General features: G+C 31.7%; 1 protein-coding gene across 1 annotated transcript in view; it reads left to right on the forward strand.

Moving 5' to 3' along the window:
- The window catches only part of TECRL (trans-2,3-enoyl-CoA reductase like), a 92,241-nt gene that overhangs the window by 48,549 nt on the left and 19,781 nt on the right, over positions 1 to 23,911 (forward strand). Inside the window, exons 4-8 of the mRNA XM_029235657.1 lie at positions 3,658 to 3,761; positions 11,275 to 11,390; positions 15,659 to 15,764; positions 17,036 to 17,108; positions 22,926 to 22,969. Coding sequence (XP_029091490.1) covers positions 3,658 to 3,761; positions 11,275 to 11,390; positions 15,659 to 15,764; positions 17,036 to 17,108; positions 22,926 to 22,969 — 443 coding nt within the window. The remainder of the gene's footprint in view (positions 1 to 3,657; positions 3,762 to 11,274; positions 11,391 to 15,658; positions 15,765 to 17,035; positions 17,109 to 22,925; positions 22,970 to 23,911) is intronic.

Genomic DNA, 23,911 nt, shown 5'->3' on the forward strand with positions numbered 1-23,911 from the left:
AATCATTGTCTTGTTTATTTTTGCCTCTGCAGGGCATAGTATGTGCCAGGCACATAAATACCTTTCAACACAAGGATACTGAAATAACATAAAATGAAATAGTGGTTTTGTTTTCTGAACTTGACTCTTATATAAAGAAAACTGAGAATGCCACAGGTGTCAATGTCAAATGTAACTTCAATTTGAAGGACACTATATGGGACTGGGGGATTTCTGTTACTTCACCCTTTCTGGTGAATGTGACTTTTTACTTTCCCCTCATTTATATACCTGGTTGAGTGTTCCAGGGTGTGATGTGAATAAAGTATAACCCTCCAAGTGTTCTTTGATAGGAATATGATGGCATATTTTAAAAAACAAATCAATGCATTTAGTAATACAAGCAGGACATGGTGCCAAGAAGAGGTTATTTGCAGTAATGCAGAATTTTAAACCTGACTCTTCTACTTATCTTTAGAGTCTTCTTTTATAAAGTAGAGCTAATAAAGAACCTAACATGTTTTTTTGTGTGTGTGGGGGCGGGGGGTGGGAAGGTTTGTAAGTATTAAATAGGATTATGTTTATAAAATGCTATCATGATTTGTACGTGGTAGATGCTTCATTGAACATAGTTGTAACTATTAATATTAAGGAAAAAGACTTAACACCAAAACAAAGCAAGGCATGAATATTTACATTATAGTTGCTGCCAGAATACATTTGACAGAATGATTGCACTATAAGTAATGACGCCATGTGAATTTAGAGTCCTTTACAGTTTCCTGACACAAAAGACTGCAAAAACACAAATAAAAGAGTAAGCAATTGATTTTTATGTGAAAAATAGCAAAGGTTTATTTAGCTCAGTGTTTCTGCTGAGCTGGGCTGGACTTGGCTTTGCTTGGCTAATCTCACTCAAATAGCTACAGTCAACTGGCGGATTGTTGAAGACTGACCTTTTTAAGATGGCCACGACTACAGTCATTCCTCTCTGCTCTATGCTTCATCAGAATATTCTGTGCTTGTTATCATGGTGGCATCAGAGGTGCAAATAAATGAGCACAAGCACTCAAGAATTCATGAGATTCAGGCTTAGAACTGGGATATGATCCCTTGTCCCACATTCTATTTGTCAAAGCAAGACACTAGGCTAGCTTATATTCAAGGGGTGGGAAAATAGACACCAACTCTTAATAGAAGGAACTAAAAGTCATATTGCAAATGGTGTTGTTATGGTAATGGTGAATAATTGCAGTCATTATTGCAATAAATCTGTCATATAAACTGGTAACTAAAATGTGCTCTCTCTTATTACTGCGATTAATATACTTCATAATGTCCTGGAAGTACAGTGTTGAATTTCTAATTCTTAGAACCATTAGATTTGTTCAATAGAAAGTTGAAGCATGGGTAGAGTTGGTCCCTCTCTTCCCATCCCTGTCTCCAACCATCCATACCCATTATAAAACAGCCTTGACAAACCCGTAAGGTTAGAAGTATACACCTTAGTGTCTGGCCCATTCTTGGGAGAAAATGCCCCCAAAAGATGTATTACTTGAGTTAATTCAGGCAGAAAATTCAGTGGCCTTAAATGGTCAAAGTATCATATAAATGGATGGGCTTCCATTAGGCATGGTCTCCTGGGCCCACATATTCCGCGGGGGTCGGGAGCAAGAGCAGGGTGCTGTGCATGCCCCCTGCACACAACACCACCTAAGAGGTGGGCAAAACACCTAAGCCACCCCTCTGGCCCTATCTCTGGACACACCCCTACCCTCACCCCATATAAGGAACAAGCACTCCCCTACCTCAGGGAGTGGGCAAGCAAGGAAATCTTTTGTTTGTTCTCTCTTCCCCTTGCTGTAGCAGGAGTCCCAATAAAACCTCACCTGAATTTCTTGTCTGGCCTCTGATCAATTTCTACTGATTAAGGAGGCCAGAACCCTAGTCTGTAAAACTAGTATCAATATATTGAAGCTCTGTATCCCTCTTTCTGACTCCTTCATGCAGATTTAAAGAATTTGTTATTAACTCAGGTCCACCTAGATGATCTCTTTTGAAGCCATATATCAAAACCTAATCAGGGAAGTGATAGCCTATTATATTCATGTTGTATTTATCAAAATTAATATATAACAATTTTATATTTTTATCTTACGTTAAAATACCTATAATTGTAAAACTATGCCTTGGATTTTGAAAATCATCTAATGATAGTCATAAATTAACATCTTACTCTTTCTTTCAATAATAGAGAATAAAATGAAACCTGTACATGACTGGAGATAAGATAAATCACAGATAGATTAACATAAACTATAATATAAATAAAAACAACAACAGCAACACTAATAGCATTATACTTGTGAGATACATCCGTGTTGGTACATATGGCTCTAATGTACTCATTTTTCTTCCTGTACAGTATACTGTACAGAATAAATTAAAAAATTTTAAAAAATTTATTTAAAAAATAAATAAAACAAAATATAGTTATCCATATCTCATTTATGAACACAAGATTTTTTACAATGTTTCGCTATTACAAACAGGGCTAAAAAGGACATCTTTGTACATATTCTTCAGGACACACTTGCCAGACTCACCTAGTGTTTATTTTTAAGAACAGAACATTTCCCTTACACATCTTTTGACATGTTCTGTTTATTTTCCTCCTATTTAATGAGAAATTCCTTCTCAGTAATTTTTGAGGTATATATGTCTTCTTACTTCAAAAGCCTGGAGTGCTAGAAATCTCAGTCTTAGTTTCCATCTTTCCTTTTCAAACTGAATGCATAAATAATCTCTTCATGCCCCATGGCTTTAACTTTTAATGACTTTTAAATAATCTACAGAGCTACCCAACTGCCTACTTGACAGCTCCCACTTGCAGGTCTAATAGATATCACACACTAAATACACCCTAACCGAAATTTTCATTTTCACCCCAAATCCCACTCTTTCCTCAATCTTCTTCATGATAGTTAATGAGATTACAATGCACGTAAGTGCTCAGGTCAAAAATATAAGCACTGCCTGTATCTCACTGAATCCTTTTCTCTTAAGTTGAACCTGCGCTAAGTTCAAAATATGTCTGGGATTGATGAAATTTTAACATTTCCACCAGTGCCATGTTAATCCAAACAAACCTCATACCCTGATTGATGAATTTTGACTTCCTCCTAAGTAATCTTGCTCCCTTTCTTCCCAGTTACCACAGAGCACCCATAACCATCTTTTAAAAAGGTGAATCATGCCTATCCCCAGGTGCTTTGCAATGACTTTTAAAATCATTCTACTCCAAATAATTTATCTTATAATAAAATCATTTATAGAACGGTTGATATCTACTGACACACAAAATTATACTTTAAAAATACCTTGTATCATAGTTGATTATTATATCACCTAATATTACATTTTCTCAGAACACAATATGATAGTAGCTAGTGGTAGTCTGTACTTTGTTTAAATAGCATTGGGAAACCACTGTGTATTTGAAAATTTGCCAGATATATTTTATAAAATGGGTTTATTCATGTTATCTTACTTTAAAGATTTACTGTAAATTGCAATTTCTATGTAAAATTCATCCTTAGCTTTCACTGGTTTCACATTAAAATTATTTATCATTATGCCTTGAAATTGTATTAAAATGATATTTCCTTGTCGTTTAAGGTGGGCCCTTTTTGAAGGACTACATAACCATTCAAAGTGTTGCATCTTCCTCCATTGTCACACTTTATTTTACAGACCTAGGTCAACAAGTCAGTTGGACTACAGTAAGTATCGATTTGAAATGCAATAAACATGTCCCACATTTTGACGTAATTTGTTGACATAGAGGACATTTTCTGTCAAACAAATACATAGCGAAACAAAATATTGCACTAAAGGTATTTTAAATTTTCCATTCTTACTATGACCAGTGGCCAAATTTCCATTCAAGAATTGGAGAAATGAAAATACATGGTTGAAAGGAGGATAAATCCCTTTTTAAATGTCAATCTATCTTATGACCGATGGCTTTCTGCTTTCCCTATGCTTTGTCAGTTACATAGTGTTTCTTCAACTTTTCCTTCTAAGAGCCTCGTGATAATGAAGACCCATTTGTTTGGAAAGAGTGGAGAGAGAATATTCAATAAAAAATGTTCCAAGGCAGTGGGGAGGACATTTTAAAGACTGAGAGTGAAGTAGTAAGACTTCTTTGTGTTGTGAGGGGTGGGGCATTCTTTTGACTTTCTTGAAGGAGGTGTTTTCAAAGTGGTGGCAACTGAATCCAGTAACATTAGAAGAATGAAGACCATATTAAAAAACAGGAGGACTAAGAAACATAAAATACTTGCACTACTTCACAAGTATTGACATTTTCATGAGTAATGGAATAGATGGATGGAATATCTTCAGTAGAAAGAAGCTATGAAGCTATGTGATATTTAGTGACAGGCAGTTAAGGAGTTAATCTGATAAATAATTTTGACCAGTGCAATCATTCTATTATTCAATTAAATTAAACCTATTTTTATATTGTTCAGATTTTTAAAGTTTTTTTCTGATTACCTTCTATTTAATATTTGTGATATGGTTACTTTTAATATTTTCTATTCAAAATGGCTTTCTTTTGCCAGCATAGTGCTTTGAGTTTTCCCTTTATAGTTAAACAATCAATTTTTAAAATTATTACAGACACATGATAATTTATACATTGTTATTTAATTCTCAAAAGGAGAAATTCCAGTTTACATTCATTAATCAAAATGTTGTCACATGCTTTACTTTTCCAGCAATTTCTCCTTTAACATACATTATCTTCCTGTATTTAGATAATTATTTTAGTGTGTTTGGTTAAATGGTTCCTTTAGTTTCCAAGATTTTCTGAGCCTCTGAGTACTAATTTGTTGCACTAAAAACTGAGTTTATAGTATTCTGAATCCTTGTGAAGTATATCATAATGTTTACAAAACAACCTACTAATACATGCATCAAATAAGCAAAGGGCTTAATGTTTAAATGTGATATCTACAGACCTTTGCTAAAAGAGATCTTAGACTAGCAGATTTTGATTTTCGAAGGTTAAAATATTCACAGAGTCTTTGTCCACATTTATAATGAAAAGGGAATTCTGTCTACAGAAATAGTATCAGAGTGAGTGACAATAACTGTGAGTTCATAAGAAATTCCAGCTGCAGCATTTGGATAAGCACTGAGGAGAAAAAGTGCTAAGGTAGAATTCTATGACAATTGTACTAGAAAATTATAGCTTATTTGGGAAGAAAGTCATTTAGGTGACAAAGAGAACTCTGAAAATAGGCTGGATATTTTAAAATCAACCCTATGGTTCACACACTCTTTTGCTCCAAATGAGTCAGTCCTATTAAATGCTAAAAATATACACATTATATTGCAATCACACCCACTTTATATCAACCAAATTATACAATAAAAGCAATATTTTTACCACACATAACATTCCTGCACATTCATAAAATATTAAAATGTACTCCTATAATAAAAGCATTATCACAAGTATTCTTTTTTTTTTTTTTTGCGGTACGCGGGCCTCTCACTGCTGTGGCCTCTCCCGTTGCGGAGCACAGGCTCCGGACGCACAGGCTCAGCGGCCATGGCTCACGGGCCCAGCCGCTCCGCGGCATGTGGGATCTTCCCGGACCGGGGCAGGAACCCGTGTCCCTTGCATCGGCAGGCGGACTCTCAACCACTGCGCCACCAGGGAAGCCCTATCATAAGTATTCTTTTTGTGAGAAATAATCTCTTCAATTTAGCAAAGTCAAAATTAAGATTTTAATAATATTTTTCATGAAATAAGAGTTTGTTACAGAATATTGAGAAAATTCTTGCCTCATGGAACTTATTGGAAGACTTAGGAGAAAGGCTTATTATAATAATATAATAATCCCCATCACACAAATCCTATTAACTAAAGATCTTATTCAGTTTTCACCATTTTTATATTCATTCATGTGCGTATATAGTCCTATGCAATTTATCTCTTGCATAGATTCATGTATTCACCACCAAAATCAGATACAGAATTATTCATTCCCACAAAGGAACTCCCTCATATTACCCCTCTGTATTCACACACTTTTTCCTATCCTGGGGCAACCACCAATCTGTTTTTCAACTCTATATTCTGTCATGTGGCAATTGCTATATAAACAGAATCAAATATTTTTTGATTGATGTTTATTTTTCTCTAAGCATAGTGCCCTTGGGATCCATCCTGCCTGTTGCATGTATATCAATACTTAGCTTCTTTTTATTGGTGAGTGGTACTCAGTTGTATGTATGTAACAGGGCTTCTTTAATTATTCACCCATTGACAGACATTTGACTAGCTGTCAGTATTTTGCTGTTACAAATAAAGCTACTACCTATTTGAGTGTAGGTGTTGGTATGAACATAGATTTTTATTTCTGTGGGACCACTGTTGAGTTTTAAGAGTAACTTTTATATTCTACATACAAGTCCTTTGTCTGATACGTGGTTTGCAAATATTTTCTCTCAGTTTTAACTAGTCTTTTCACCCTCTTAACAGGACTTTTGTTGCTGTACAAAAAGTTTTCAATTTTAATGCAACCTAATTTAGTTATGTTTTCTTTTAAGGATCTTGCCTTCACTATCATATGTAAGAAACTTTTGCCTAGACTTAGGCCCAGGAGTTTTTCTTTTATGAGTTCTTCTAATGGTTTAATAGTTTAATATTTTACGTTTTAATCATAGTTTTCTATTATAAAGAATTATCTATTTTTTAATTGTCAAACAATGTTTATTTTTAATTTGCCTCATGTGTCCTATAATCTATTGTTGGCTTTTTTTTTTCTTACTCCATATGGATTAATTGTCATACTATCTTTTCTATTAGCCTCTCTGGTATTTTGGTAGTTATATCTTATTTTTCACTAACTCTAGTGATTAACCAAGAGATTATAATGTGTATCTTTAAAATATTAAATACTAATAAAAATTGTTTGTTTATTAATGTGAAAATACTTCACAGAGAGTTGAATACCTTTAAGGTATTTAGGCTCCTCCTGAATTTTCTATTACTGTGATATATTTTAATTATATACTTTAAAGTTAAAATCCACTACTGTAATATCACGTGGCCAATCTTTATTTAAATTTATCCTTTTTACTGCAATTTCGTTTTTCCTTCTAATACTGAGCTTACATCTGGTATCATTATCCTTCTTCCTTAAAAACACTTTTAATGCTTTATTCTGGTTCTGTCTTTGATGAGTTCTCTCAATTATTGTTCATCTTAAAATGTATTTATTGAACTTATTTAACTTCTATTCTTAGAGAATATTTTTGCAGAAAAAAATACATGTTGGCAGTTATTTTTGTCTTTACTTCACAAAACTGCATTATTTTGACTTCTGACTCCCATTGTTTTTGTTGAAAAGTCTACTGTACTCCTTAAGTCTTTTCCCTGGCTTATTTAAAATTCTACTTTTGTTTGATTATCAGAAGTTTGATTATGGTGTACATAGCTATGATTGTGGTTTTATTTATCCTGCTTTGGGTTTATGTGTTATCTGAGTCTATGGTTTGATATATATTTAATTTGAAAAATTAGCATAATCTTGTCATGTTTTGATTCTCTGTTATTCTCTTTGTATTCTCCTTCTGAGATTTATATTACGTTTTCATACTTTTCAGAGTTTTCAAATATCTGCCTCAATTCTCAACCTTTTATTTTTCTTTGAACATTAAAAGATTGTTTTCTAAATCTAACTGATAATTCTGTCATGTGAATCTTTAGTTCTCCTGTTTTCAGTGTCCTTCGGTTATGGTCACAATATCTTCACTCCTTGTATACCTTCATATTTCTGACTTAGTGTGGGAAAATTTATGTGAATAAATTTAAAGATAACTTGAGGCCTAGGATGATGTTATTGTCTTTCAAAGATAATCTATCATTCTGCAGATGGACTAATGGCACTATTGTGTACAGGTCATCTCATTCCAATCCATGATTAAAATGATTTCAGACTGAGCTTCAGTATCTATGAAGACAGATCTATTTCTGCCTCATCTTCACTCCTAAGTTGTAACTCTTCTAGATCCCAGCCCAAATCCTGGAGATTTTATAGAGCCACCTCTGTCTTTGAAAGATACCAAGCAATAATTTTTGTACTTCCATTCTCAAGCACCCTCAAAAGATTTGGTCTTTTTATCAGGCTGTTACCAAGCTTCATATCCCAGGTCAATCACTTCTCTGGAGCTCCACTTAAAACATCTTCACATTCTAATTCTTCAGTGACTCAGTAGCTCTTTGGAGCCTGAAAAACATTTCGATCAATTTTTCTTGCTGATCTCATTAGGATGGTTTGTTTGAATAACATGGGAATAGAATTCTCCATTATATGTTATGCATATAATAGTTATTTTTTCTTTTAAAAAAACCCTTCTAGTATCATATTACCTTCAATAGTATTCACTGAGTAAAAAGTGATATTACTACTGGGAAATGTTTTTGTAATTTTACTTAGTAGCTCTCCTATCTTTGGAAAATTAAGGTTGGCACTACTTTATTTTTGTCAGCAATTTCCAACAACTGTGAAATGTGCAATTTATTTTGCTTTTGACTGTCAATTGCTATTTTAGAAAATAAGTAAAGCCAACACCACCCTAATAATGACAGGACTAAAAAAAATATAAGGGAGAATGAAATACATTAAGTGCAGTCTAAGTACAAGGGTCTTAATCAGTTCACAACAATTGCAGCTGAATGTTTCAATTTATATTCTCTAAACAGCTTATTGCCTTCTTCCTTTTCAATTTAGATATATACCAATTTGAATATTCCACAGAAGCTCCAAAAATCCCAATTACATAGCTTGCCTAGTAGAAATAATGGATTTTACATTTAAAGCAACACCTAAGTTTAAAACAGAGAACTTTCTATAAGGAGATGCATGAAAACTTGATGTCAGAAGTAAATTGGAATTTAAAAGTAGTATATATCTTCAAAGTAAAAAGAAAGTGCATCTGCTTATTTTGAATATAGAATCTCTATTAAACTTTTAGATTATGGAATTCCCAGTCTTTGTAAATTCACCTGCTTTGCTTAGGCTGTATACCTGTAAATACATATGTTTGTATGTTTACTTTGGCTTTAGTCTTGTTTTTACTCTTTTTTGGTAGAAGAAGAGCAATTCCTTTTTCAGAAGTCTGTTTTATTAATATTTCTCTACATGGCTCTTGTTTTTCTTTACTCTAAATCTATTTTCTGATTACTTCCTAAATATAATCAAACATCTCTATTCCTTCTATCTGCACCCAAATAGACATTTTGCTTGAAAGATGCATTGTCTAAAAGTTATTTCTTATTATCCTCCAGTTCTTTCCGGTCCGGATGTATCCTTCATACTTCGGTACTCTTTTAACCCCCATGTTTCAGCATGAACAATATTTGTGATAAAATGCTGGGTCTTCTAGAACATATTATTGTAAGCTAGCAGGCTCCCCTGATTTTTTTAGGAGATGATGGAGACAAGATTGTAGTTTAATTTTCTCTGATCCAAAAAAGTTTCATATTTGTGATAACATTTTTACTAACTTAATAAAGAGTGACATTTGGTCAGGTTAACTATTGTTTACAATATTTTTCATTTCTGACATATTACAATAGAACTTGCTCAAAATTGACTTGACTAGGTCAGAGGCACTGAAATAGATATTTTAAACTTTTTGTTGTAATAAAACAATCACTATCCTAATTATTCTAGAGTATTATTAATAGATTATATTATCAGATATTCAAAAGTGGTAAACAGGGCTTCCCTGGTGGTGCAGTAGTTAAGAGTCCGCCTGCCGATGCAGGGGACACGGGTTCGTGCCCCGGTCCGGGGAGATCCCACATGTCGCGGAGCGGCTAGGCCCGTGAGCCATGGCTGCTGAGCCTGCGTGTCCGGAGCCTGTGCTCCGCAATGGGAGAGGCCACAACAGTGAGAGGCCCGCATACCAAAAAAAAAAAAAAAAAAGTGATAAACATTTTTATTTCATATCTGAATAATCAGGAATGTTGTATGCCATAAATAAATATAGTCTCTTCTCTCAGTAAAAATGTTGCTTTAATACTGAATTTATCGGATGTTGCACTGTTCTTACCCTCACATAGACGTCTTTCTTGCCTCATGAGATAATAAATATCATTTAGAAAAAGTATAACTGAAGAAACCTGCATGTATAAATAGCTATTTATACGTATGTATATATACATATATATGTAATTATATATGTATGTGCATATATCATATATTTTAACCATGTAGCTATACAAAATTCTCACCAGAGATAAGAGCATAATTAATAATGTGAACACCTGTATTTTTGAGTAAAATATGTACAACTTCAAGTTTCCTACCTTAGAAAAATGATAAAAATTGGCAAAGACAAAGCAAAGTAGTAATGGCAGTCGAATTAATCATTGTCATATTTGTATTCTTTCTCTTCTCTTTGAACACACATAGAGGAAATTATTTTTGCTTTTTTGCCTGAAATTTTCAGAATGTGACTTTAACCTGGTTTTAGCATCAAAACAAAACCAAATAATTGACAGTCACCAGATTCAGAAAACTATTAGAAAACAAGTCAATTATCTTTCTGCAATCACAAGGTCTCATTTTCAATTATCTTCCCAATTTTTATGATTATGTCTCTGTAGATTGGATATCTCTCTCCACATACATGGTTGCCACTTAGCTCCAGAATTCAGAAGTCAATCTTATAAAACTACTCACTCAGACTCATTAGAATTAATTTAAAATTTCCAAAAATGAGAAGTAAATTATTTCAATCTGAATAAGTGTCAAATCAATTGAGTTCAAAATGACATGGCCATAAAAAGATTAAAAGAAAGAAAGAGAAACTATTTCCCATTCCATCCAATGACAAAGACAGTTAACACAGAAGATTCATTTGTATGGGGCTGGAGAGACATGAGAAATGCATTTATGATTGTTTGATTAAATAAAAATTCCAGTGTACTATTTATGAAGAAATCATTATGTTCAATATTTTTAATTAAATTAACCATTTATGATTGTCCTTTTCCTTAACACTTGGTTAATTCTTCCAAGGAAGACTTCTTGCTATTTGTGATAGCACTTAATTTAGTTCTTTTTCAATAATAGATGCTCACCTGTCCATTTCACCAATTTACGTAGCAGGCTAAGTCTGTGGACATGCTTATTATGGTCCTAAGTAAATCTTAATCATATCTATAAAATGCACTGTTTAATCTAAATCACCTTCTTTTTTTAGGTATTTTTGGCTGAATACACAGGACCTCTGCTAATATATCTCCTCTTTTATTTGAGGATCCCATATATATATGACATGAAAGAGAGCTCTAGAAGATTACGTCACCCAGTGGTACAGTAAGTAATACATATACATGTAACATATAGATTAAGGAGGAGACAAACTAGTACACAGACATTATGCTAATAAATATTTTTTGTAAACACAATTATTGTGGATTCAATTTTAGGGTAATATATTTTAGATAACAAGAAGTAATGTATGCATGCCAACTTTTAAGTTTATAAACAGGAACTATTACTTAATATACTTAATACTTTAAGTATACCTTAAAGCAGAGGTAATTTCAGTTAATTATGATCACAATCAACAAGAGAAAAGCTTAATATTACAAAGTTGAGAGGCCATATATAGGACTCAAAATATTAATACTTCTCTAAAAACATGGGCAACATTGCATAGAAAAGAAATAATGACTGAACTAATAAACTGGAAGAAAAAGGTTTTAAAATTACAAAATTAAATTTTACTTTTAACCAGGACAGTTATCAAAGCAGAATATATAACTATAGTTCTTCACGTATTGTGGAAATAGTCTCCCTCTCTCTCTCTCTCTCTTCATATCAAATAACAAATTAAAGAGAAAGAATAATCATTCAAGATGTTACATTGGCATGTAGAGTTAGAAATTTGTTAAAAAAAAAAAAAAGGAACCTGGGCAAATGACTAAACTCTAAGTGAATTAAGAAGCAAAATTCAGGTCATAAGGATGCTAGAAGACAGAGAATAATTTGACTCCTGGATTTCTCATCTCAGATTTGTCTTTCCTTCACTCTTAATTCTGTACTCCAGCCACAGTTACCACCCTTGTCCTGATACCTACCATGCCCTTACACACCATCCCTCTTCCTCCATTGCCTCCCTCTTCTTTATTTTTTTCAAACTTCAAATAGAGCTCAATATTACTTAGTATTATCCATTCCTATTCCTTCAATGAGAAATACGTTACTAAAATGTTTTTCCTTTATACAGTTTATTACTTTAAAATTATATATTTACATAGTCATTTGTGTCTTTCCCTCTATAGAGTTTAATTTCTGTAATGGGTGTCTTTTGGTGCTCAGTCAATTTTGCTGCTTAACACATTACCTGATTTATAAAAAATACTCAATAGTAATGTTCTGTATGAATAAATACATGAACCAGTTACATGAAAATTTATTTTATATTAGGCACTTTTAGAGTATAAAAGCAGAGGAACCTGATATGGATGTGAGTTCTGAAATGGGCTTTTCTATGAAAGTTATGTTTGAACATTTTTCTTTGTTTTCTGAAGGGACGTGTCAGATTTTAACTAGTAAATCTGAGGAACCTTCATATGGAAATTATCTGTGGTACATAGCAGTTTGATGCTTTGTAGGAGCAGACAGAAAGCTAGGAGAGTAGAGGCACAGAGAAGCAAGGGGAGATTGGATCTCAGGGATCATAGTCAGGTCAGTATCTGGCAAGTTGCTCAGGGCCTTTTGGAGTGTTAAAATCTACCTTTCTTTTTCTTAAGTTAAGAGAATGCCCAATTCATTTAGAAAGTCTGGAATGGAGTGTTCATAGGAGAATGTAATTGCCCTCATTTTTTAGATCAAACATATAATGTGTACCAGATATATATCACAGCATGAAAAAAGAACACTTTTTTTTCCCCAGCAGCATTCTCAAAGGAATTGACCAACAGTTTGTTATTATTCTTAAACACAAACACAGCATATTTTATAACTTCTCAATGATAAATGTATCTGTTCCACATTCTTCTTAAGGAGCAAATATGTGAAGTTTATATTAAATCATTCAGAGGAGATACACACAAACACACAAACTACTTTTGAAATTTGAGTGTCTAGTAGAGGTCAGGTCATCCCTCATATACCACACTCCATCTAAAAAGACTCTAAAATCTTCTATTTGTTGCCTTTCCTGAGCCCTTCTCAACTCCTGGAATCCTTCCACTGTGCCCTCTGCAATTCAAAGTCCACTGTTAGCAAATTTCTTATATTGTCAACCTTTTATCTGAGCATTGCCTTCATATTCTTCCTCAACAGAAACCTGGTACACTGCCTCCCTTGCAGCTCTATAAAGTGTCTTCTTTCACAGTCCTCATACCTTGAAACTTACTTGATGAAACATAAGATATTTTCAAATATTACATTTGGGAAAAAGAGACCCAAGCCTATTTATGGATGTTCAATTAGTTTAGCACTGGAAAGAGAAAGAGTTGAGTTTGAAGGGAAGTCAACCATAATTAAATAGAATATTTTGGAATGAAATCAAACTTGGTAAGTGCAAAGTCCAATAATGTGCAAAGTGGTATATATCCAGATATTAAGTCATAGCTAGCTGCTATGCTAATATCTATGCCCTAATGCTGTAATATAAATTAAATATGTGAACTAATTTAATCATAGTTTAAATTAAAATTTCTCATTCAGTGCTCTGCTACATTGCTGGGCATTAGATAATTTTTCTGCTTTCTTACAAAATGGAAAATTCTACTACTCAAGTATTTATATAAATATTCTTCAAAAGAACCAAGAAGTTAAGAGAGATGCTGATTCTCTTACCAGTCCTTTGAACCCACATGCAACCTCCTATATCAGGATGTTTGTTTTTGCTTCTCTTACTGTCTAGAAATCTCTGTCCCCAAATATCTACACTTTGTTTTCTCACTTCTTTCAGAATTTGTCTATTGTTCTTAGATATACACATCACACAGAACATGTCTCTCCCATAATAGGTGCACAATTATATTTTTATGAATTAATGAATAATGATATATTCCCTAATGATTTAACCAGGTTGGTTTGTTTTTGATTATTTCTTTTCCCTAAAGTCATTCTTATTAATACCAGAAATCATTAATTCGTTGTGTTTAATATAAACTTACAGTGTAGACTCAATGTTTGATTTTACATATTGTAAATGAAATGCTTATTTTTATGCTTAACCTTTATACATTTAAGTATATAATCTTTGATCCTTATTGATTTTCTTGAAAAACAATTATAGTTTTTGAAGTTTTACAGGTTTATTTATAATAAAATAGATGCATATTTTAATAGAAATATATTTTAAATATACACAAGAATACATGCTTCTATAAATCATATTTGACATTTACTTTTTAAATATTAGTTATATAAATGACAAGAAGAGGTGATATGTTAGAATAGCAACAAAAACAAAGCAACACAAAATACTGCAATATGTTAGGCAGTCAAAGACCAAACATAAAATAAACAAAACAAAAGCTGCATTGACTCCATAGGAAAGGAAATTCCAACTTTTTCAGTCTATGGTACTTGCTAAAGGACAATCAGACAATGAAAAAAGTATTTTGGATATTATATAAAATGTCAAATGCATTGTAAGTATGTTTTGAATACTTTTAAAGTTGTAAATTTTCTGCTTCAGTCTTAAGGCATTTTGAAATGAGCATATTTACAATTATTATATTTATATATATATTCCTTGTGCAGATGTAAACATACAGTTAATGACTATTATTATGAAATATCTTGAGAGTCATCAGAAGTAAATTTATAGAAACTGTTGTTATAGTACTTTTATTATTAAATAAATTTAGAAATTTTCTAGAATAAAATAAAAATATCAAAAAAACTTGTGTTTTGGTTACCAGAAACAATATTTCCTGATAAATAGAAAGTTGTAGCATACAAATGAACCTATTTACAAAACAGAAATAAAGTCACAGATGAGAAAACAAACTTATGATTACCAAGGGGGAAAAGTTGGGGAAGGATAAATTGAAAGATTGGCATTGACATATACACACTACTATGTATAAAATAGATAACTAATAAGAACCTACTGTATAGCACAGGGAACTCTATTCAATACTCTGTAATGATCTGTATGGGAAAAGAATCTAAAAAACAGTGAATATATGTATATGTATAACTGATTCACTTTGCTATACAGCAGAAACTAACACAACATTGTAAATCAACTATACTCCAGTAAAAATTAATTTTAAAAAAGATGTAACTTCAAAAATAAGAAAAAGGGACTTCCCTGGTGGCCCAATGGTTAAGACTTTGCCTTCCAATGTAAGGGATGTGGGTTCAATCCCTGGTCAGGGAGCTGAGATTCCCACATGCCTCGAGGCCAAAAAACCAAAACATAAAGCAGAAGCAATATTGTAACAAAGTCAATAAAGACTCTAAAAATGGTCCACATAAAAAAATAATAAAAAAAGAAAAAGAAAGTTGTAGTAAACTAAAAAAAAAAAAAAAAAATTAAAATATCTTATATATAAGGTGACCCAGATTTTTGTAAGGGAATTTAATGTGTTTGTGTTTTATTTTCTTTCTAGCTTGGCCTGCTTCTGTCATTGTATACACTATATCCGATACCTTTTGGAAACCTTATTTGTTCACAAGGTTTCTGCAGGACATACACCTTTGAAAAATTTGATAAAGGTGGGAACTGATATGTTTTGTAATTTTAATTGTTATTGAGAAATTTTATGTATTGGATCATCTACATCATCATTAAATCATGTTTATTTCTCTCAAGCTTAGATTTTTCTATTCAGCTTTATCAGCATATCTTAAACATTCCGCTCCTGAAATGCCATTTCCTGAGCGATCTAGTTCATTGGAGCTGCCCTCAACCAATAACATTACATAAAATATTTGGCATGACCTTACGTTCCAAGTTACATACTTTTAGGCACCTTTAATTTTGGAAATACTTAGCACTGAATTCAGATTAAGTGCCACTTGAAGAGGAAGAATCTCATATATAAACCCTCTTATAAATATATATTTGTGTGATTAAAATGATGATGCTACACCCTATATTTGTGATTGGTGTCAGTGTAATGACAATATCTTTGCTCTTCCCCAAAATGGTAAATACAAACGTTATTAACCATCAATTAACTATCAAGAAAATGGGAAATGTTCTGGAACATTGAAATGGAAATGTACATTAGATAACATGGTGCAATTCAGTTTTCCAATTCAAATTAAAATTTATTTTAATTTTTTTTCCAATTTAAAATTTAGTTTCAGAATGAATTATTTCTTTACTAAAATATTCCTGAATTTTAGCAAATATCTGTTTTCTTAGAATTTCAACAAGCAGACATTCTATTGTTGTCATTATAATGAAACCAGTAAACTCTAGAACTTTTACAAACCTCAAAAAATCATTTAGACTAGCTTCTCTTTTGAGAGAAGTTATTAAAATTCGTCATGTAAGATCAGCATCATAGCCTAGTACACCTAAAATGAGGCCATTTCCCTCTATAATCAATCACAAAACATTATTAGTAATGATTAAATAATTCATTCTTTTATTCATTTACTGTTGGAAAACAGCTGTTTATTATTTTTATTACTTCACTCCTATATACTACTTGATAGACAAAAGCTATTCTTGAAAATCTTCATAAAATACATTGTTACATTTCACTATATCCTAAATCCTCATTTATATTAACAAGTGTTGAGCAAAGAAATGCATTTCCTTAGTGATATCAAATAGGTACTTTTAAAATGCTACTTTACTGAATGAAGAAACATACCATTTAACTAGCTTAGAAAATTTATAACATTTTTTATACCAAAATGCTGCAGTGTGGCACATAAATGTATGGGGTGACTTCAAATGATGTGATATATATATTATATATATATATAATATATATATATATTCCCTAACTTTTATTTTGTTTTATTTGTAGAGTTGTGCCTTTTATTGGGGATTCACCTCTTGGATTGCCTACTACATTAATCACCCACGGTATACACCACCATGTATGTAGAATTTATTCTTCTATACCCATACTAAATTCCCAACATCAAAACTCTGTTCTAAACTACATAGAGATGATGAACGACATGGCACATATAGAGGAATAAGAAAATAACGTCAATTTTAAATTGCTTTCATAATACTCCATTAAGTATTTATGTAGGCTTAAAAGACCAAATTTGACTGACATGTTTTGATTTATTTTCTTTCCATAGAAACTCTAGCAAAAAATGTAAGTTGATTATAAACGTTCAAAATGACAGACAGTAAAATGAAAGAGTAAAGATGAAAAAGAAGCATGCCATATAATCACATAATCATGTACAACCATCAGGATTTTTAAAAATAATTAAATTATTCTTTTAAATATAACTTCAAAAGAAAAAAATAGAGGCTTTTTTTCCTGTGACATATTGTTCTCTATTTATAACTTTATTAAATGTCTTGTCCCTTGACTCAGATGAAGCAATTTAGTGAACTGCACACTGGAACCAAATCTAAATCCTAAGTTCCTAATCTTGGGGGAAACATACCTGTCCTGATCAAAGAATTACATTTCTTTTATCTTCTGTGGATCTTTCTCTTCTCAGCTTTTACTGCAGCTCACAAGGCACACACAGCAGAGCCCTATTGTTATGTGTTGACATTTCATATTTAACTGAGAGGTTTTTGTTTTTGTTTTTGTTTTTGTTTTGTGGTACTCGGGCTTCTCACTGTTGTGGCCTCTCCCGTTGTGGAGCACAGGCTCCGGACGCGCAGACCCAGAGGCCATGGCCCACGGGCCTAGCCGCTCTGCAGCATGTGGGATCTTCCCGGACTGGGGCACGAACCCGTGTCCCCTGCATTGGCAGGCAGACTCTCAACCACTGTGCCACCAGGGAAGCCCCTGAGAGTTATTTTTTGTGGTCTATTTCTAGTTTATAAAGTTTGAAAATAAATGGATATAAATGATGTATTCAAGCTTTATTTTAGATTTTATAAAATAACATAAATCTTAAAGACATTAAAATAAATTAGTATCTTTTCTTGAAGCACTGACACAGAGAATTACATTATTCAGGGTTTTTGCCAAAATCAGTAAATCTAGTTCAGCAATCACAGTAAATGATTGCAATGTTCAGAACTTTAACTCTTCTAAATACTAACAAATTAACTATGAATATTGAAGGAGAAAAGTCCCTGATCTCACAAAACTCTAACTGATTTTTAAAAATATTTTAACAGAAGATGTACCTTCTAAGTTTAGAACATGAACAGAAAAATTTTTTAAAAGATATTTTTTATCCATAGTATGTTTAAAAAGAGGAGCCTCTGAAAAATGCTACATTCATATATCTGATACAAAATAATAGAGGTTAACTGTGTTCATATATGCAAAATATTTATGGAACACTTACTGTTTGTCAAGAACTGTAAAATTGCTATTTCTTTTGTAATTAGAAACAATATTATTATGTAGGTGTTAATATTCCCCACTATATATTAGGAAAATAAGGCTCTGAAAGTTTAATTTTACTGTGCTTAAGACTCTTAAATGAATATGATGTAAGTAGGACTCAAATAATGTGAAAATACATAGAGCATTACAATACCTATTCCAAGTGGAGGGTGAGTATCATGTACACGCACTGCATGCTTTGCATGGCTCTGATATGCATGGATTTCAGTTTTTATGGTTTTTTAAAATAATACCAGCCCCTAAAACCATGCTTCAAATTCAGTTACCACATACGCTAATTGTAATTTCACAAAGTACAAACTTTGCAGCTAGCTCTTTAGTCCACATATCACTCTATAAATAATGGATGCACATCATGGTCAGTGACATCTGATGGTGGTTGATAACTGCACATCTCTTATTCAGTTCACTCACAACCAGCAAATAACTGGAACAATTGTGGAGTCTGGGAAGTCCAAGATCAAGGTGCTGGCAGATTGGGTTCCCTGGTGGGGACTCTCTTCCTGACTTGCAGATTGCTCCCTTCTCACTGTGTGCTCACGTGGTGGAGAGAGAGAAAGCAAGCTCTCTGGCATCTCTTCTATTAAGGACACTAATTCCCATCAAAAGGGCCCTAACCTCATGACTTCATCTAACCTTAATTACTTCCCAAAAGCTCCATCTCCAAACACCATTATATTGAAGGTTGTGGTTTCAACATCTAAATGTTGAGAGGCACCATTCAGTCTATAGCAATAGTGGTGAGGGGCCTAGGATAATTAGCCCACATTGCAGGCAAATAATGGGATCTAAGTTGTCATGTGATTATGACATTTGTTAGGTTTTATTTTTTCCTTAGAATTTCACTTTTCTGCATAAATGCTACAAAAAGTTCGATCCTTGCATTCATTATCTCTGCCTAAGATTTTTAAAGATTGTTCTTCCCCTTTTATAACTCTTTGATTAGAATTTATAGATTAAAATTTTTGATTATATATTAGATTGTAAAAATCCAATGCTGTTCCTTCAAAGTAGAGCTAGTACAAACTACACTATCTTTATTTTTTAATTAATTTTATTGAAGTATAGTTGATTTACAATGTTGTGTTAGTTTCTGCTGTGCAGCAAAGTGGATCAGTTATACATATACCTGTATCCACACTTTTTTAGACTCTATTCCCTTATAGGTCATTACAGAGTATTGAGTAGAATTCTCTGTGCTATACAGTATGTTCTTATTACTTACGTATTTTATATATAGTAGTGTATATATGTCAATCCCAATTTCCCAACTTATCCCTCCCCACATTCCCCCTAGGTAACCATAAGTATGTTTTCTACATCTGTGACTCTATTTCTGTTTTGTAAATAGGCTTATATGTGGAATCCAAAAAAAAGAAAAAAACGGTACAAACTACATTATCTTTAGATGAGATGAACTAAACCTGAAAACATAGATAAGTACAAAAAATTTTTAAACAAAAATTTTAAAACTAGATACTTAAAAACCTATTCCTAAGTAACTATTGAATCTAAAAGTAAAAATACATTAAAGACAATGACAAAGTGACAAAAGAGTAAACAGTACATATCAGAGCTTTTTTATCCAAGTAGTTATAACCTTATTAAATAATCATATTTAAGGAAAATGAAACAAACATACTAATTAAACAAGTTAAAAATTCCTTTATATTAAAACACTGTACTCAAATTATATGCTGCATTAAGTTCAGGTACTTAAGAGTTGTAGAACAGTTGAGCCAATTTTTAAATTATTTCCCTTGAAAATTTTCTTTAAAACCTGAATGCTTACAATGTAATCTTCCTTCATTTCATCCTCACAATTAGAAGAAAGAAACAGTGATTGTATTTTTTAATGCGTGTTTAATTTTTTCATCATATTTTTCTGTGCGTTCACTTTGTATATGTTCTTTTGACTTACATACTCAAGTGTTTAATTCAGGATATTTTGTCCTTACTACAGATATGATAATTAATTTTCCGTTATTTTTATATTGTCATAATTTACATTGTGCTTTGCCCTTTACATCAACTGGGTTTTTTTTTCACCTCTTTCTGTATTCTCTGCACTAACAGTTTCACATTTTTTATAGCCCTATTCTCAACAGATCTGACTGCACAAAATAAATAGCATTTGCACATTTACACACACAAAGTACTTAAATGAAAAACAACATATTGGTATGTATTTCCAAAGCATATACCATTAGGGAGGTCACTTTACATACTTGAACAATATTTAAAATAAATAAGAAAAATATATTATCATAATTGGACTGCCTAATGGCAGGAATATTCCATTAACCATAAACTGGAATGAATATGTTCAGGAAGTTTAATACAAAAATATTTAGTATCAAAAACAGTCAAGGAAAAATGACCTATATTTTTGCCTATCTAAATGTGAAATATTATACAAATTATAAAAACATTATAGAAAGTTTTAATGGTGTCTAACATTTTTTCTAGAAAGTTTATTTCAAATTATATTATCTGTAACTTTTTTTGGAAATAAATATAAAAATACTTTAAAATTACACTCTTTGGCCCAGTACCTTTTTACCACATCATTATTTTTTCTCACAAAAAAATGGAAACAAGACATATCTTCACAGTCTTGATGCAGGAAATGTTCTGAACCCTCTCATCCCTGTGTTAATATCTATTCACTTTTTTAGATAAAAGTTCAGTCATGTACTCAAAGTTCTCCCTGATCTCCCTGATTACAACAAATCTTTTTTTTTAGCTCTTATATTAAATATTGCATAGATCCTTCTCAGTAACACATTAAAGTTGCATGCTTTCATTTGTTAGCGTGTGATGAGCATTTGTTTCCTTGTCAGAAAATAATTTCTATTAAGATAAGGGTTGCATTTGTGTTTATTTATAATTAATTTATCCACAGTCACACAGCCTGCCATATAAATTTCTAAAAACTAGTGTTGAATTAGTGAAGTTTAGTCTAGTAGTAGATACAAATTTTTAAAAATTATGCTCTATAGGGATGAATACCAACTAATTATTATGATTTAGCTAGAGAAAAATGTTTAATTATATGGCAAAATGTGTATAACATAATATTAAGGGACTAAGTGATTATAAAATAATTCTATCAAATATGGTAAAAGTATATAACAAATATGTATATTTCCAAAGGGAAAAATCCGAATATTAACTGGTTTTCCATGGATGAATTTTATTTTCCCTTTACACTTTTATGTCTTTCAAAAATGTCTCCATTAATATATTTTATTTTATAATAATATATATGTACTTTATAAAAAAAAACTTCCAATACATGTACATGTTTTACATATATCCATGCATAAATACTTATATAAAATTTAAGTATATTACCCTCTTAAGTTTCTAGCCCATGGAAATAGAACTTAAATAAAAGATTTATATGGAAAGATATTTGAAACAGTGCTGTCTATTATTTATAAAATTAAAGTAATTCTAATTATGCAGCAATTGGATAATATTTAATGTTTTAAGACTAGCCACATTATACATTGTGATGTAGTTTCTATCATACCTGTGACCACGAATATTTAATAATATCGTAAAAGTCTTTAAATATAATCTTACGTAAAAAACCTGATTCAAAATGAGTAATTACATTAATTTTTATTTGTAGATGTGTTTATATAAATAAATGCAATTTACATAAAACTAGAAGAAATGCAACTGTTAATACAGATAATGAGCTTATTAGATAATTTTAGTTTTCATTATTTTTGTATATTCCAAATTCTCCTCTATAAACAAGGTGAATTTAGAACTCTGTTTCAAATTCCATTTTGTTCATTACTCTTTGTATGATTTGGCAAGTTATATAAAGTATAATTTTTTACTGTAAGGTGAGAACAATAATATTGCTTCATGTGTTTGTTTTTATGGTGAAAATATACAAAACACTTAAAATATTGCCTGTTGCAAAACATCAATGCAAAAATAAAAATTACTATTATTAGCATTTTTCTTTTTATTGTTGAACATTTAAAAAGAAGAGATATTATTGAGTGCAATTACACACTAGGTCATACTAATATGCTTTTAAAATGACAAACAAGGTAAATTGAATCTGCTTTCAAATAGTTTAATAATAAAAATTATAAATAGACTCCATTTATATTCTAAATATCATTAGGTCACTAGAAGATAAGTATACATGGAAAGCAAAATATTGTCATCTCTTTAGATTGCAAAAGTATCATTCCAAAAGGTCAGATAGTACATATCACATAGTACTGTTTATTAGAGTGTAGTGATATCCAATAAACCTTTCCTGAATTATATCTATAGTTTGCCAATCCAAAAAATGAGTGTTTACATAACATCTTCTTCTGCTTTCTAGCATTTGGAAACAGGCAAGTCACAGTATCTGCTATCAATTTTCTGGTATGTATCATTTATATAATTTGCTATTCATGCTCTAGTTGTGACATTATTAAGCATTCAAACAGATTGCATTTAAGGATTTGTCATGTAGAAAATATGATTTATTTTTATATTATATGCATAATGGCATTAAATTAAATAAATCAAATAACTTCCCATAATCAAGTCCTTAGCTCTCTAAATCTTTTCATCAAAATGTTCTACTCATCTATAAAGGATGATTAGAATTATTTGAAATATAGTAAAATTTGGGGGGAAAATTAAATTCAGTAATTCTTCCAGTTGTCTGCACATTTACCAACTTACAAACTGCTAAGAGCAGAAAGTTTTACAAGTCTACCTGATGATTATGCAGAAAACTTTGGCGTAATTATTAAGTAATTCTGAATGAAAACAAAGTCTACTTTTGTGAATGAAACAGGGCTCTATACTAATTGTCCTCAGTCCAGCTCTTTAGATCATTCTATTTAACTTCACATATGCATTGTCTGAATCTGATACAAATCAATCTGACTACAAAATATTCTCTATTATTTCTGAAATGCATTATTTTATTAGATATATATTTAGCTCCACGTGCCATATAACTCCATGATTTCATTCTTTAGTCGTGTTTTCCCTCATTCTTGCCCTTGATAGATTAACTCTCATTATTCCTGTCCCTGATACATTGATAAACACCCATGACTCACGTACATGACAAGATCATTTGTGAAGTTTATATTGAACAACTTATACCCCACCATTTCATACAAGGAACAGATTATACACTACACTTTGTAAAAAGCTCTCATATGAATCTCTATGTGTATGTGTGTGTAAATACACATAGATATATATGTATATAGAATTAATAATTTAGTTAATAACATCCACTACTGTGTTGGCTGTGAGAGGGGCAGGTTATGCTTTTATCTTTTTAGCACCTAGTATTGTACAAGT

Source organism: Monodon monoceros, unplaced genomic scaffold (genome assembly GCF_005190385.1).
Source record: "Monodon monoceros isolate NGI ecotype Baffin Bay Population unplaced genomic scaffold, NGI_Narwhal_1 Super_Scaffold_20, whole genome shotgun sequence".
NCBI lineage: Eukaryota > Metazoa > Chordata > Mammalia > Artiodactyla > Monodontidae > Monodon > Monodon monoceros.